Below are 17647 nucleotides of genomic sequence, written 5' to 3'. Positions count from 1 at the left end.
GATGGGGCGGGGATACCCGAACCCGTCGGGGACGGGGATGTGATTCAATTTCTCATCCACGTTGGGTATGGGTAGGGTAACGGATAAGTATATTCAAATCGGGTATGAGGACGGGGAAGGTAAAACCCGTCCCCACCCCGCCCCATTGCCATGCCTTTTGTATAAATAAAACATATCTTGAATAGAAAGTAGTATAAAATTTGTTAGGGGAAATATTTTTTTTATTTACCTATTTTTTTTAAAGATTATTTGTAGTGTTTATAACTGTAATTTAATTTAGTAAATTCTTAGGTGAACTCTCACCTAATACATGGCTTGTATATAGGGTCCATAAAACTTAGAAAGAGATGTAATGGCTAACACGGTTCCAAAATGTTTTTAGTAGAAGTTGATATATATATATATATATATGAGATTTGCTAGAACACACCCACTAGTTTTTATGTGGGAGTGTTTTAGCAAGCTACACCTTAAGGTGTATTTAACTACTTTTTAGTTATAACTTGCTAAAACACACATTCTAAAAAATAAGTGGGTGTATCCTAGCAAATGCCTATGGGAGTTGCTAACATACACCCACTTATTTTTTAGAAGGTGTGTTTTAGCAACATTCACCTTAAGGTGTATTTAACAACTTTTTAGTTATATCTTTGCTAAAACACACCTTAATAAAAACTAGTGGGTGTATCCTAGCAAACCCCTATATATATATGTATATATATATATATATATATATATATATATATATATATATATATATATCTGGGGCTGTTAACTTGCACCCACCTAAAAACACTAAGGTGCAAGTTAACAAGCTGCACCTACTAGTTATTTACCAAAACACCCATGTTTTTCTATTATAAACAAATATTATTTATGCTATTTACAAAAATGTCCTTTTAATTAAAATAAAGTTTAATAGAGACAAAATGGTGTTTTAGTAAAATACAAGTAGGTGCAGCTTGTTAACTTGCACCTTAGTGTTTTTAGGTGGGTGCAAGTTAACAGCCTATATATATATATATATATATATATATATATATATATATATATATATATATATATATATATATATATATATATATATATATATATATATATATATAATTTTTTTTAAGAAGCCAATAAAGAATTATATTAAGAAACCAACCCAATTAAGCATAATTTTAATTATATCACAAAGAGTTTATACTTTATACATACATACACATAATATATATATATATATATATATATATATATATATATATATATATATATATATATAAAGGGAATGCATGATTTGATAAGTTTTTATCTTTTAATTATACCATTCGTTTAAACTACAATTTCACCTTTTTCATAATATTATTAGAAAAAATAAAATCGTTTTTATAATATTAATTAAATATTTATTTAAGGTATAAGTTTTCGTTATCAGATCACTCAAGTAAAGTTGTATTAGATCCAACCCAACTTCTATGATGATTTTTTTATGCCTTTTCAATATCGCTTAGCCCCCCACCCCCCAAAAAAATCGATTTTACTTTTTACCCCTAATATATTCGTTTAGTAGATACATGCATGTTGGAACATGTGTGGAAATTGAAAATTTAAAATGTAACACAATGTCTCACATTGGGTAGAATTAGAGTAGTGTGCATTGAAAAAAATGAAAGTCCCACATCAAATGAATCACGTACATTAGTAGTGTTTATATAGTGGGATGTATACTTCAAAGGAGATACATAATTATGTGAACGAAGTAAGCACAACACAATGTCTCACATTGGGTAGAATTAGAGTAGTGTGCATTGAAAAAAATGAAAGTCCCACATCAAATGAATCACGTACATTAGTAGTGTTTATATAGTGGGATGTATACTTCAAAGGAGATATATAATTATGTGAACGAAGTAAGCACTAGAGAAAAAATATATATTTATATATTTTATTATTTAGAGATATTAAATTAAATAGTTATTTTAATCAATATTAGAAAGTGTTTTCTTACTCCCTAAGTTTTGTTAAAATATTTTAGAACGCAACTTGAAATATTTTGGTATGCAATCCAATATATTTTGGTACTTGATATAAAATATATTTTAGTACTCAATTTGAGATATTTTTGTACTAAATCTATCTAATATGATGTGAATTTTCTCTATAAATACAGAGCTCACATAGTTCATTCGACACATCGGAAAAACACTTCCAAAATTTGAGATTAGAGAGGTGAATTTTGAAAATGATGATCAATGTATTTTTATTTGTCATTTGTTTGGCGAATAGCCATATGTTTTATGGCGTTCGAGCTCGGATATTTCCACAAGATGTAAAGGATCTCAACAGTGGCAACAACACTGATGTATGTATACTCCCTTTATATGTTACAGTCATGTGTTTACTTTTGATTTTGACTCAAGCCAAGTGCTTCTTTTACTTGAATTTGGTCTCTTACTTTAATATGTTTTATTTGTTGTATTGAAATTAATTTTAGTATACAGAGTTTTGATATATAATTGATCATTGCATTGATATTAATTTTGAGATAACCTATATTGACATATTAATTGTTTGGTTAAAGTCTCGTTGTTTAACATGTTTTTCTTTGGATTTTGTATGGTTATGGTTATGGTTATGATCATTCAGATGTTTTGGAGTGATTTTTTTTTTTTTTAATTTTGCTTTTAGTTTCTATTTTTCGTTGGCTTCACCGTTTATTTTGGTACTTTTATGTAATAATTACCGTTGTAACTTTTCGGTTCTATACTCCTAATGTTATTAGCGTTGTAACTTTTCGATTCTAACGCTCGTTATGATATTGAGTTTTATAGTATGCGGGAACAATTACCGTTGTAACTTTTCGGTTCTATACTCCTTATGTTATTAGCATTGTAACTTTTCGATTCTAACGCTCCTTATGATATTGAGTTTTATAGTATGCGGGAGTAATTCTCCGTCCAACAGTTGGTGCTAAGATGCGCGGTGTTAGTGGAACGGTTAGTGTTTATAATCCAAGTGTTGGGAAGGATCAAACGAGTTCTGCAGTTATATGGGTTCGAAGTGGATCTCCAGATAATTCTAATATAATTACAATTGGATGGCATGTGAGTATAAATTTATGTAATTATATAACTTTTTTTCTAAGTTTTTTGTGAACAGCTTGTTAATTTTGTAATATTATATACAATGTCTAACATAGACTCAAAATTGTGTTAGGTGCTTCCTCAATTATACAATGACGACCTAACTCATTTTTTTGTCTTTTGGACGGTGAGTTTTTTAAAATGTTTTTAATATTGTTTACCATTAAGATCTTATAATTTGATGGCATATAAAAGCTTTTAGTACATCGTATATGGTTTTATTTTAAATTTTGAGGGTACAACTTTAATAATAAAAAAAAATTATTCTTGAAAATTTGACGTGATATTAAAAATTAACAGAATGATTCTTTCAAGAAGACGGGATGCTACAATTTAGATTGTTCAGGTTTTGTTCAAGTCGATAATACAATTACTCCAGGTCAATCATTCAACAAAACATCCATCGTTAATGGACTTATTATCAATCTTCCACTTTCTATCTTCCAGGTAATTTTCATATTATACACTCGATTTAATTTAAATATAAACAATAAAGTTAAATGAAATTGGTATTTCTTTTATAATTTTCTTGACAAAAAAAAAATGGTATTCTCATAAAAGTTCATCAATGTATGCAGGATCCAACAACAAAAGATTGGTGGGTTAGTGTAGAGAAGAAGGAAATTGGATATTTTCCCGCATCTTTATTCTCCAACATGACATACGTTGATGAAGTGGCATGGATGGGTATAACATCAACTCCTTTGGGTACCCCTAGTCCTGAAATGGGATGTGGAGAACTACCCATGGGCATTTCGAATCATGGGTCTTATTTTAAGAATCCAGAATTTGTTAATGATTTTGGACAAAATCAACCACTTGAGAAAGACGAGGGACGTATATACACTTCCAAATTTGTATGTTTTGGTGCTGAATACATTGAGGACAGAGACGTTGGATTATCAGTTGAATTTGGAGGACCCGCAGGGTGTAACGTTTAAGACTTTAAGTTGTAGTATGGTCTTTATTCCAAGGAAAAATGCATAAATTCCAAGGAAAAATGCATAAAGTAATGCTTTTATTGTTCTTTTCAGGACAACTAGTCCTTTTCTTTTAAGACCAACTAGTAGTCTAAACAATCAATTGTTTGATGATAAGGTTGTTAAGGTTAACGTTAGAGATTATGTCAACACTCATGGTTTTGTCTTATATTCGGTCCATCCTATTTTTATTTTTTCACTCGATCCATTTTATCTGGAGAATCTGAATTCAAACCGTGACTAAGATAATCATTGGGTTGATGTTATTTACTTACCTACAGATTGTACACGAAAACACGAAATTACGAGGACTCATCCTCTGTGAACGGCAAAGATTCTTTGGTAAATTAGCCTCCAACTAGGACATATTTGAGCTCCCCGGACACCGGATTGTAAACCAACAAATAGGTCACTAACATTAGGAAGAAAAGCACACACACACATTTGATTTCAACACTAAAATGTTTTGATATGAAAAAGGTGTGAATGACCTAATTGCTTGAAAGTTTCTAAAGGATTAATTTCAAATATATTTTTATACCTCTCATATCGTGTATTTCCAAATATAAAAAATGTGTGAATGATTCAGTAGGCTAATTCATTAAGAAATAGATACCATGACTATTAAATAAGGAGAAAGGCCAATACATCAAGATATCAATGAGAACTGAGAGCATATTATGACGATTATATTGCAAACCAAGGTCGAACTTGTGCAGAAATTTAGCAACCAAAAGTAGAGACGATAACCTAAAAGAAGAGCAAATTCAAACACAAGAAGAAATAATACAACATACAAGTTGTTAATTGCGAAAATGAGCCATCCATTCAAAGTTAAGCATTTGATCAACTAACAAATCTTCGGTGATAAGACATTGGATGCTCATGATAGCCACATCAGTTCTAATCAAGAAGCCTAATGCACCCCCTACAACACATTTTGTCAGCTACAAAGCAGTAGCCACAAACACATAATACAAGCCGACATTTACTGTAGATATTGATTTTACTAGTAAGCAAACACATAATCTCAGTTGACTATCCTTTATCATTTTATGATAGTACAATGAGCTGTTTTGAATCATGGGTTAAAAATATAAATAGATAATGAAACAGTTGATTCATCGAGTGATATATATATATATATATATATATATATATATATATATATAAGCCACACCTCAATGTGTGATTTCCACTTTTTAGTTATAACTTTGCTAAAAGACACCTTCATAAAAATTTAGTTGGTGTCTTTTAGCAAATGCTCATAGAATAACTTGCTAAAAGACAACTTCATAAAAGGTGTCTTCTAGCAAAACCCATGTATATACGTCGAGACTGTTTGTGAGTTTACTGATGAAAGACTGTTTGTTCTGTTTGTGGACTTTTTCTTTATTTATGCATTCTGTTAAGATATACGTCGAGACTGTTTGTGAGTTTACTGATGAAAATGTTGTGGTATATTTTCATTTTCAATTCATTTACATTTCTTTCATCTATAAATGATTTGCTTATATATGAATCAACACACTAATAAAGTGCACCCTTTTTTCTCTTATAAGAAAATGTTGAAGGTGTTGATTCAAGTAACAAAGACGAAGTTACTGTGGTTGATTCTGTGTAACTCCAACTAGCAAGACATTGGGAAAGATGGTTGTTTGTGAGCTGGATGATCAAAATTCAGCGGTATATATTTATATCAAATTATATCACATTATTTTGATTTGTTAAAGAATTTAGTAGCAGCAACCATCTAAAGGAATGCACCATTTTTTTTTTTTAGGAAAAAATCCATGGAGCTGATTCCACTGATAAGGACGATGTCGCTATAGTTGATTCAATTGTGACTCCGACTAGCAAACCTTGGAAGAGAGCTGTTGCTATGGTGGAATCATTGGATGACCTCTCTGTTGATGAATTTGATGCATCCACAACAAAGGAGCCAAAACTGGTGCGTGTGAAGATTGAATCCAAAGATTGAGGTCTTTTACAAGATTGTGGGGTAGCAGTTCTGTTGCTGATGTCCAAGTTCGTTGCACTTTCGTTTTCATTTGTTTTTTGTTTTTGTTTTGCTGTGTCGCACTTTTAAGTTGTGTTATGTTCTTAGACTTATGTTACTTATATTTATGGTGTTGGGTGTATTGACCATGGAAAGTTCTGAACATGTCTCAGACTTATGTTTTTTGTTTTTGTTTTGCTGTGTCGCACCTTATGATTATGTGCTGAACATGTCTATCGAGCATGGAAAGTTCTGTATCAATTGAAAAGTCATTGGGTGTTTTGATCTAATTATCGTTCCGTGTTGTTTTAAATATGAAATTAACAAAAAAATGCTTAATTATATTTTTATTTCCATTGTGAATATGCGAAGGAGACGCTTAAACATTGTCTTCAAGGCAAGATGGTTACTTATAATATAGTCAGAAACTCAATAGTATAGAGTGCAGAATCTGTTAATTTAAAATTGAATCCTTTTTTAGAATAGAATTGCAAGCACCTGATGAAATAAATAGTCTGGAGAATATTATTGCAAAGATTCTGCTTATTTATATGAAGACTTTGAAAAGTTATTATCATTCTGTTCTCTTTCCGTGTTCTACTGCCAAGATTATGTGCATGTTAATAAGATTGCGAGGCTGAAAGTAACAACATAATAAGACTGCGATTATACGAGTGGTATACGCAACTTTGCCAACTACGTTGACTTTTCTCTCCTAGGGTTACGGAATATCCAAATTGGGCCGCCGTGTTCAGTGGGTATCGCCGCCCTTGTGGGAGCCTGATTTTCTGTCTGATTTGGATTTTCCAGGTTTGGACGTAGACGTTTTAGCCTATTTATGGCAGTGTCATTCATTGTATTCCACAGATTCTTCAGAAAACGCAAGATTAAACCAAAAACCCCAACATTTATGCAAAATTCGTTTCCCCCAAATTCCACCTCCATTACCAAAATTCTTGTCGCCCTTCTCTTTCTTTAATTTTGTCTTGCTGTTATCATGGATCTCAACATTGAAGGCTTAACCATTCAAGAAGATGGCCTGACAATTGACTTAGATGCTGATGTTGCCGTTGTATTCTGGAAAATTGTTTGATTGGTTGTGTTATGACTGATAAACAAATCAAGACCAAATACTTGGAGGAGCGTATGGAACAGCTCTGGAGGCCAGGGAGGGGATTGGCTGTAATCCCTGTGGTGTAGAACAGGTTCCTGTTTCAGTTCGGGCACAAGGCAGACGCAGACAGAGTGATCAATAAGGGACCTTGGTCATATGACAACGACAACATCATTATCCAGAGGATATCACCCGGAGAGGTCGCGAAGGAGGTGATGTTGGATAAACTGGAAATTTGGGTCCAGGTTCATGGGTTGCCGTTTGGATACGTACAAGAAAAGACCGGCATGGGATGCGGTGCTTTCCTCGGTGTACTGCGTGAATATGATTCGAACAACTGGATTCATAGCAAGTATATGCGGCTAAGAGTGGCTATAGATGTCAATAAGCCCTTGAAGAAGGAGATGAAGCTGACAACAAACAAAGGGAGTTGTACTGTCTATTTTAAGTATGAAAAATTAGGTACCTTTTGCTACAGGTGTGGCCTCCTAGGACACACAGACAAGAGTTGTCCTAAAATTTATGATGAGACTGTTGATGATGGTGTTAGGATGTGGCCTAATTCTCTGAAATCTGATTATAAGGAAAGTAATTCCAGCAAGGCAAGCAAGTGGTTCAAGGATCCCAAGGAAATGATGAAGGAAGCAGAAGATGTGCGGAGTACAGAGAATGATGGTGATGGGAGCAGCGCTAATGGCATGTCCAATTCACAAGAGAATACTGCTCAGTCTATGTCTGATACAAACAACAATGAAATTAGTAATCAGTTGGTTAGTGGTGCGGTGCAGCATGATAAAACAGTTGGGGAGGTGCTGATGAACAATGATTTGCCTCGACATGTAGTAAGTGAGCCTCTTTCAGCCACTACTACTTTTCTGTTGGATAAGGAGCATGGTGAAGAAGCTGAAGCAGGGTCAGAATTGAAGAAACGCAAGCGGGACAAAGATGTATCTGAAGTACAAGTCCAAGAAGTTGATTTACATGTTAGTCATGGTTTTTATTATGATAATGAGGGGCAATGGTGTTTTAGGGTGCTACAATCCAGCAATGGTACTGAAGAGGGTAGTATGTCTATTACTAGGAATAATCCTTTGTATGTTAATCAAGAAGAATCGGCAGATCCTGGGGATGTCCAGGACTGCCGGGAATTATGAGTCTTATTGCTTGGAATTGCCGAGGTTTAGGGAGCCTGAGTGCAATTCCAAACTTAAAATTCTTAGTTGGGTATTACAAACTGGATGCCCTCTTTCTTAGCGAGACATTAGTCTTCAGTAATAAAATTGAGGAATTTCGTTACATTCTTGGATTTGATAACTGTTTTGCTGTTGATAGACAAGGTCGTAGTGGTGGCCTTGCTCTTTTTTAGCGTAATTCTTTTAATTGCAGATTGCTCAATTATTCTAAAAACCACATCAATGTTGAGGTTGAAGAAAGATCTAGAGGCAAGTGGCAACTAACTTGTTATTACGGGTTTCCTGAAGGGAGAAGACGAAGGGATTCATGGAATTTTATCCGACAACTGTCAAGGAATACACAACTGCCTTGGTGTGTAATAGGGGACTTCAATGATATCCTTTATTCCCACGAGAAGAAAGGTAGAGCTGAAAGACCTTCGTGGCTCATCAACGGTTTTCGCCGTGCAATTCAAGAAGCAGGTTTTGTAACGCCCTCCTTGTTATTTAATTATTTTTTCTTGAGATAGAGTCGAATTATATGATTTATTTAATTATGTGATATGTTGATATTTTATTGAGTGGCTTTATTTTATTATTTATTAGTATATATTTAGTGGAGAAATATAATTATTTAGAATAATGAGGCTTTGGGGTAGAATTGGAATTAAGATAAAATAAATAGGTTAATGTTTATATAAAGAGGATAGTCAGAGTTAGAAAATAAGGATTAAGTGCAAAACTGTTTTGGAGAAAGAGGAGAAACCTAGAGAAAGAGGAGAAACGAAGAGAAGAGAAGAGTCAGAGAAGGAGAAGTTTGTAGAACCTTGCTGTCAATTAATCTAAGGTAAGGGTGAGACTAACATTCAGTATTATTAAGTCTGTACTTCTGATAATTAGATTTAACATGTTGTAAGTTGAGTTTGTGAGAATTTGAGAATTAGGGTTTGAAGTCGTTATAGGTTGTTAGTTGAATAGGAGTCTATCAAATTCATGTCCAGTTGGTGTTCAGTTCATAGAATAATCATAGGTAGAGGTTTCTATCAATTTTGGTATTTGGGTTGATGAAAATTGGGATTTAAGAGTGATTCTTAAGTGAAAAACGCATTGTTAAACTGATTTTTGTACTGCTGAGAACCCCAAAATCGGCCACCGAATTGTCAAAATCGGCCACCAATTTCTGATCTGAATTTCCAGTTTTAGTTCTGCAAAAATCAGCTCCCGATTTGTCAAAATCGGCCACCGATTTTCTGTCGGACCAATCTAGAAAACACTCACATTTTTCACCCTTTTCCGTTTTGAATTTGCCTTCGGTGTAACATGAAAGTTTTAGATAATTGTGTTAGCTTTCTAATGGTCTTGGTTTGGCTCAAAAATGATTTTTAGATTTTGAGTTATGATAAAAAATACTCCAAGTGGGTCTTTGTAAAACTTTATGAAAATTCAGCATAACTATTTCTAAGTTAAACCAAAACTTATGGATTGTCTCTAAACTTCAAAGCTTGTGTACTATGAGTTCAATTAAGGTGTTTAAGAGTATTTAAACTATGCTGTGATGAGTCCAACTAGTGGTAGGCTGCCTTGAATTGTTGCCTTGCGAACCTTTCGCACATGTAGTCATGAGACGACCTTGGGGTAGGAATGAAAGTTATTTATGATGTTAGAAGTTGTCCAGAAAGCCTGGATTAAGATGATTAATATTATTAGTGATGTGATGTTGTTAAATATGTACTATATGTATTATTTACGATGTTTATGTTGATGTGGTTCATTCTTTAATGATGATATGATATATAAGAACTGTTATATGCTGCCTATGTTGTTGTTCTGTTGTTGTCGACTATTAATATCATAGAGTTGTAAATGTCGGTCTAAGTTGTAAAGTTGTAAGATGTTGTCCAAATTATTGGAGTCATATAAGATGTTCATGATGTTCAAGATGTTTAAGATGTAAGATGTTGAGTCCATGCATACTCATTCATGTTGGGGGCTTGATGCCCTGGAGCTTTTGCTCAATTATTTTGGGGGCTTGATGCCCTGGAGCATTTTTACGCTCAATTAAGTTAAGGGCTTGATGCCCTAGAATTGGTACCACATGCATTTGCATTATTGAGATAATTTAAGATGATAAGAGTTGCATAGTCGAGTTGAAGCATAGTCGAGTTGAAGTTGCATGGTCGAGTCAAAGTCGTCAAGTTGATTAAGTTGATTTATGAAGTTGATGTTGATGAATGATTATGAAGTTGTTTATGACGATGCTATAATGCTACATGATTATTATTATTATGATATGTTGATGATGTTTATGATGATGCTATGATGTTACATGATTATTATTATGATATTTCGATAATGTTTATGTTGTTAAATGTGATTGATGAATTATATGCTTAATATTGTTGTTTGTGAAATCTCACCCCTTCTGCTTGAAAATGTTGCTCTTCGTATGGGTAACTTGCAGGTAACCGAGATTAGTTGCGGTCGTGAGTGGACTCCTCACAAGTGTGTGTCTTAGGTGCTCTGATACGTAACGGGGTGGGAATTTTGTCATTGTTTTCTATTCCTTACGTATTACCTTATGAAACTTTTAAGAATTGTTGTTGAACTAAGATATTATGAGATTTTATGTTGAGGCCCTTGTGCCAAAGATTATTTAAGATGTTGAATTATTCCGCTGCGAAGTTTTAAATATTACGTTGTTGGATTTTGAAGGATTAATATTTATTTATTCCGTTTATGATTTTATGAGAAGGAAATGTGACATTCCGTTTACGTTGAGAAAACTCTGATTTATTTATGAAATTTTTATGTTGGGAAAATGAGGTGTTACAGGTTTGATAGACATTCACCTTGATGGGTATCCATTTACATGGTTCAAAAGTTTTGGTACAGATAGAGCGGTGGAGGAGAGACTTGATAGAGTACTCGCGAATGAGGCTTGGTACCAAATTTTTCCGAATGCTAACCTCGATAATTTAGTTGCACCGTCATCAGATCATTATCCCATATTGCTGAATAAAGAACCTAGCAGTCGTCCTTGTAGGGCTAGAAAGAATTTCAAGTTTGAAAACGCTTGGCGGCTTGAACCAAGTCTAAAGGAGGTGGTGCAAAATTGTTGGCAACAACAAAGTGAATCTGATTTGGTCACGAGGCTAGGAGGATGCGCAGAGGAGCTGAAACATTGGAGCAAGACGCATTGCAATCAGCTACGGAGTGACATTGAGGAGTGTCGTAGGAACCTTGCTAGATTTCGTGGGTCTGCTGATGCTGAATTTTTTTAGAGTCTTCAACGGAAAATGACTCAGTTACTAGTACAAGAAGATGTCTATTGGAGGCAAAGAGCTAAAAGTCATTGGTACAAGGAAGGAGATCTTAACACCAAGTTCTTCCATGCTTCAGCTACAGCAAGGAAAAAGGTAAATAAAATTCTTTCTCTAGAAGATGATGCAGGGGTCCGTGTGTCAGATGATAATGGTATGGCTTCAGTGGCTAAATGTTACTTTGATGAAATCTCTCGAGCTTAACAAAGCACAAGAGATCCGGTGCTCAATGTTATAAATAAAGTAATTTCCGAGGAGGATAATCATCAACTTACAACACCTTTTTTGATAGAAGAATTTAAGGAGGCAATGTTCTCAATGCAAGCTGAAAAATGCCCAGGTCCTGACGGATTTAATCCTGGATTTTACCAACATTTTTGGCAACTGTGCAGCCCGGATATTTTTCGTGAATGTTGTTCTTGGTTAGAAAGTGGTCATCTACCAGCGTCACTCAATTCTACTAATATTGCTTTAATCCCTAATGGTTCTGAGCAACGGACAATGAAAGATTGGAGGCCAATTGCACTTTGCAGTGTTCTCTATAAGGTGGTGTCCAAGGTGTTGGCAAATAGATTAAAGAAAATTTTACATAAATGTATATCTGATAATCAATCTGTGTTTGTGCCATGGCGGTCAATTTTAGATAATGTGATGGTTTCCATCGAGGTGGTTCACTACATGAAGTCGAAAACAAAAGGGAAGAAAGGTAATGTTGCTCTAAAATTAGACATAAGCAAGGCGTATGATAGAATTAATTGGTTGTATCTTAAGGAAGTAATGATCAAGATGGGATTTTGTCATCGGTGGGTGAATTGGATAATGATGTGCATAGAAACGGTTGATTACTCGGTGTTGGTTAATCAACAGATGGTAGGGCCTATCATTCCAGGGAGAGGACTCCGGCAAGTGGATCCTTTGTCCCCGTATTTATTCATTTTATGTGCGGAGGGGCTGTCAGCTCTCATTCGTCAAGCAGAGGCTAGGGGCGAGTTGCATGGCGCAAAAGTTTGCAGAAATGCACCGATTATCACTCACTTATTGTTTTCCGATGATTGTTTTCTGTTTTTTAGGGCACGGAAACGGAAGCACATACTATGAAGACTATATTGGCTATTTATGAGGTAGCTTCTGGACAGGCTATAAGTCTTCCTAAGTCTGAAATTTACTATAGTCGTAATACAAGAGCCGATGTGCAAAGTAATATTACTTCAATCTTGGGAGTTCTGGCAGTATTAGGCACAAGTAAATACCTTGGTTTGCCATCAATGATCGGAAGAAGCAAGAAAGAAACTTTCAATTTTATCAAAGATAGAGTGTGGCAAAAGATTAATGCCTGGAGTAGTAAATGCTTGTCGAAAGCCGGAAGAAAGGTTATGATAAAAATCTGTGCTGCAAGCAATACCTTCATATGTTATGAGTGTGTTCCTGCTTCCTACCACACTTGTAGATGAAATAGAAAAAATGATAAATGGCTTTTGGTGGGGGAATGGAGGGAGTAGCAGAAGAGGAATTCACTGGCTATCTTGGGATAAGCTTACAGTTCATAAAAATCATGGAGGTGTGGGGTTTAAGGATTTGACGGCGTTTAATCTGGCAATGTTAGGTAAGCATGGTTGGAAGTTTCAATTTCAAAGTGAATGTTTGGTTTCGAAATTATTCAAGGCTCGATATTTTCCTCGAAGCGACTATTTGGGGGCGAAATTGGGCCACAACCCAAGCTTTGTGTGGCGTAGTATTTATAACGCCAGAAGAGTTGTTAGATCGGGTGTTAGATGGAAAATCGGTAATGGTGTCAACATTCCAATTTTCGATGCTCCGTGGCTAGCAGATGGAGGTTGTATCTCAGGTGAAGGACAAACAATGGAGGTTATTCAGCAAGCCAAGCTTGATTCTCTTATAAATCCATATACAAGGAGCTGGAATTATAATGCTATTAATTATTATTTTGATCACGGTACTGTACATCGTATTCTTAGGACACCTCTATTTAATCAGGTGGAGGAGGACCAATTAATATGGAAGGCTGAGAGGAACGGACACTATTCTGTCAGAAGCGCGTATCGTTTGTGTATGGAAGAAATAGGGGATATTTCATATTTGCATAGGTCGGGCTACTGGTCAGACATTTGGAAATTGAAAGCTCCACCTAAGGTGAAGAATTTAATATGGAGAATTTGTAGGGGGTGCCTGCCAACTCGTGACAGGTTACTTGATAGAGGCGTTAATTGTACCTCTATGTGCTCGTTGTGTAAGGGTAATTACGAGGATGCTATACATGTGTTGTTCGACTGTCCAAAGGCAAGGAATGTGTGGCGGGTTAGTCAGCTCCAAAATGATGTAACAGCTGCAATGCGGAATAACAACACTGTAGCAGAAATTGTCTTCCATTTGATTCAAAATCTGCCACAACTAAAGTTGGAAAATTTTGTAACTATTGTTTGGAGTATTTGGAAGACGAGGAATATGCAAATTAGGCAAAATGTGTCGGAAACATGTCAAGCTATTGTGGAACGTGTGTGTAAGTTGTTACAAGGATGGAAGGAAGCAAATTTATGCAAGGCCCGGCTAGGGGAGGGCGAAAAACATCATATCATGCGTGCTGGCAGTAGTAGTTCAGAGATGGGAGAGGGCGAACAGCAACCTACTATGCGTGCTGTCAACACCGTATCAGCTAGCACCAACAGCGCTACATTGAGAAAAGGCAATCAGCAGCCTGTTACGCGTGTTGTCAGCACCGCATCAGCTAGCAGCAACAGCTTTGCGATGGGATAAGGCGAACAACAGCCTGTTACATGTGCTGCCAACACCGTATCAGCTAGCAGTAGCAGTTCAGCGCATCAACAGCACGTCAAATGGTAAAAACCAGGCACGGGAAGGCTTAAGTGTAATGTCGACGCTGCATTCTCGAGTTCCTTGAATGTTATTGGATTTGGTATGTGTATAAGGGACGAAACTGGTCAGTTCTTGGCAGCAAAGACGCTTCGGTCTAGTCCTATATGTGATTCAAGTATAGGTGAAGCTTTGGGCCTGTCATATGCTATCCAATGGATACATGAGCTGCAACTCACTAACGTCGATTTTGAGATGGATGCCAAACGAGTTGTAGATACATTAAAGGAGGCAATGATATATCTGAATTTGGTGCAATCATCGATGATTGTAGACGTCGATGTTGATATTGGTTTGAAAACTCTAAGGTTGAGTTTAATAGGAGACAAGTGAATATGGTCGCTCATACACTTGCAAGAGAGGCCATACTCCTAGCTAGTCCCCAAACTTTTAATGTTGTACCTTCTTGTATTGGATCTTTAATTTCTAATGAAAAACTATAAGCTATTTCCTCTCAAAAGACTGCGATTATACCGCTTGGTTTGAAAATCCAATTTTATATTGTGTGCGAACCATATGTGCAATTTTTGTATTACACCATTCAAAAAAAACTCAATCAAAAATTAGGCTACTTTTGTTGAAGTAAAGTCATATAAACCAATCAAAACTTGAGCCACCATTACTTTTTTTAGCAACAATTACTTAAATTTCATCGAACTTCTGTTATCTATTCCAAGCTATTAAACACTTAAATAGAAGTACATAACCCAATTCACTATGATTGATACAGTGAGTAGCATTGGTGGCCAAGAAGATGGTGTTTTTTTTTGTGGACAAGACCAAGAAGATACCGCTGATGCAAATGAAAGGACTCCCATGATCTTATAGTGAAAGTTTTGATGAAATTATGTGTTTTTATATCATTATATTTGATTATATTATTGTAATAAAATATAAATGTGATAATAATAATAATTTAAAGATCATTTTATAATAGACACGTGCGATAGCACGGGTCAAAAGTCTAGTGTGTGTGTGTGTGTCCTCCTACTCTAAACCCTACTTTTTTTCTAAACCTTACTTTTTGAAATTTTGTTATGAAAAAAGGATCTAACCAGATACATCATGCTTCCAATTCACAACTCTTAGTACTTACCACCAGGGCACTGGTGATTTTGATGACATGTGATTGCTTCAATGTTATGTATTCAACATAAATCGTGGGACCTTTTTCTTTCAATCTCACAATCCCTAAATCATTTATCACCATATTGCAATTGAACCTAATAACCATAACCCCGCCCTTTTTGGCCGGCCTAATTAATTTTTATGAAAAATAAGGACTGCAAGGAATTGAATCAAGTAACACATGAAAAGTTCATTTTTTTTAAGTCACTAAAGCCATTGCAATTCTTTTTTTTTTTTATAGCAGTTCATTTTCATTATTATTTTTTCTTTCAATTACCACGTAACAGTTCCTTTTTATTATTATTTTTTCTTTCGGTTACTACATAGTAGTTCCTTTTCATTATTATTTTTTCTTTCGATTACCATATAGCAGTTTCTTTTCCTTTTCATTTTTACAGATTTAATAACCTTTGCAGTTGACCAATTTTTTGATGCAGACTTTTGTATATATTTTTTCTTTTTATTTGTCTTTTTATTGCAGTCCATCTTTTGTTTTTGTTACATTTTGAGGTAGTTTGATAACATAATATTGAATATAACTTTAAAAATAAGAATATAGTCAATGTCATAGTTATATACGTAGCTCTAATCAATAATAAAAAGGAACTGTTACGTGGTAATTGAAAGAAAAAATAATAATGAAAATGAACTGCTATTAAAAAAAAAAGGAATTGCAATGGCGTTAGTGACTTAAAAAAATGAATTTTTCATGTGCTACCTGATTCAATTCCTTGCAGTCCTTATTTTTCATAAAATTTAATTAGGCCGGCCAAAAAGGACGGGGTTATGGTTATTAGGTTCAATTGCAGAGGTTAATTTCTTTTCAATATTTATTCCACTTCCAATCAATTTAACATTCAATTCATTTAGTCTTCTAATTTCAATGCACAAGAGTTTTAGTAGATATAATTTTTTTTCCTATCAAAAATGACTTAATTTTACCAAGGGCATGTGATATTAATGCACAATGAGATCAATTATTCCATTCATGCATATATCCAATTATCTCACTAACAAAATATTTTATAGATCATAACGTCCCTCTAATTTGAAGAGAAAGATGGATGAGAAACAAACTAATGAAATAAAAAAAATATCCTAAAATCCCAACTCTCTAAGAACAAATATTTGGAGATGTATGAAAATGGAAAATAATGGATGAATAGTTCGGGAAAAACAAATGATCAAGAAATGGAGTGGAAAAAGAAAGATGAGAAAGAGAAAGAAAAAAAAAAGGAAGAAAAATAAATCAGAGAGAAACTAAATCATGATAAAGTAATATGTGGAAGAGAGGGAGACGGAACTGAGATGTCAAGGAAGAGTTTTCAATGGGAATCAAGGTTGCAATAACCATTAATAAAAGTCAAGGACAATCACTTAAACATGTCAGAGTATATCTTCCAACACCAATATTCTCATATGGTCAATTATATATTGCAATTTCAAAAGTGACCTCAAGAAAAGGTTTGAAGATATTGATAACCAATAAAGATGGTGAAGAAGATACCATTACATCAAATGTGGTTCACATAGAAGTTTTTAGAAATGTGTAATAATTTGTATCTAATTTTAGATTTTAAATGTTTTTTGTTGTTTATGTTTATCACCAACTATAAGTTCAATATAAACAACAACATTAATATTTTCATAAATAGTGAATCACGACATAGTATTATGTATTACATCAGACCTAACCCGTGCGTCTCACGGGTGGAGGTCTAGTAATTAAAATAAAACAAGAAAAATTGTATGAAAATTTAGAGGGAAACTAGAGTTTAAGAAGTTGAGGGACAAATTCTAGTATTAGCATTAATGACATTATATTTCAAACGATACTTTCTAGTATAAGTTTTCATACCATTCAACATTCTAGTATTTAGTAACACTAAGAGGAAATTTTCTTAATTTGTTGTGTCT

At 34.4% G+C, this 17647-nt stretch overlaps 1 protein-coding gene across 1 annotated transcript; it reads left to right on the top strand.

Moving 5' to 3' along the window:
* The first annotated feature begins 2104 nt into the window (after positions 1 to 2104).
* Positions 2105 to 4084, top strand: LOC146922781 (protein neprosin-like). Its single transcript, XM_085710856.1, has 5 exons — positions 2105 to 2347; positions 2922 to 3089; positions 3202 to 3255; positions 3429 to 3575; positions 3707 to 4084. Exons 1-5 carry the CDS (start codon positions 2228 to 2230, stop codon positions 4067 to 4069), a joined length of 852 nt encoding a protein of 283 aa, XP_085566982.1. The 5' UTR covers positions 2105 to 2227; the 3' UTR covers positions 4070 to 4084.
* The last annotated feature ends 13563 nt before the right edge of the window (positions 4085 to 17647 follow it).

The sequence above is a fragment of the Medicago sativa genome, chromosome 5 (assembly GCF_051527215.1).
Source record: "Medicago sativa cultivar Bolivia chromosome 5, Bolivia_mono, whole genome shotgun sequence".
NCBI classification, from domain to species: domain Eukaryota; kingdom Viridiplantae; phylum Streptophyta; class Magnoliopsida; order Fabales; family Fabaceae; genus Medicago; species Medicago sativa.
This window is presented reverse-complemented; position numbering and strand designations above follow the sequence as displayed.

Excerpts from the sequence above, each read along its gene's own strand:
- LOC146922781 (XM_085710856.1), top strand. The coding sequence starts at position 2,228 with ATGATGATCAATGTATTTTTATTTGTCATTTGTTTGGCGAATAGCCAT. Across the intron at positions 3,256-3,428 it reads ATTTTTTTGTCTTTTGGACG|AATGATTCTTTCAAGAAGAC; the intron begins GTGAGTTTTTTA and ends AAAAATTAACAG. Across the intron at positions 3,576-3,706 it reads TTCCACTTTCTATCTTCCAG|GATCCAACAACAAAAGATTG; the intron begins GTAATTTTCATA and ends CAATGTATGCAG.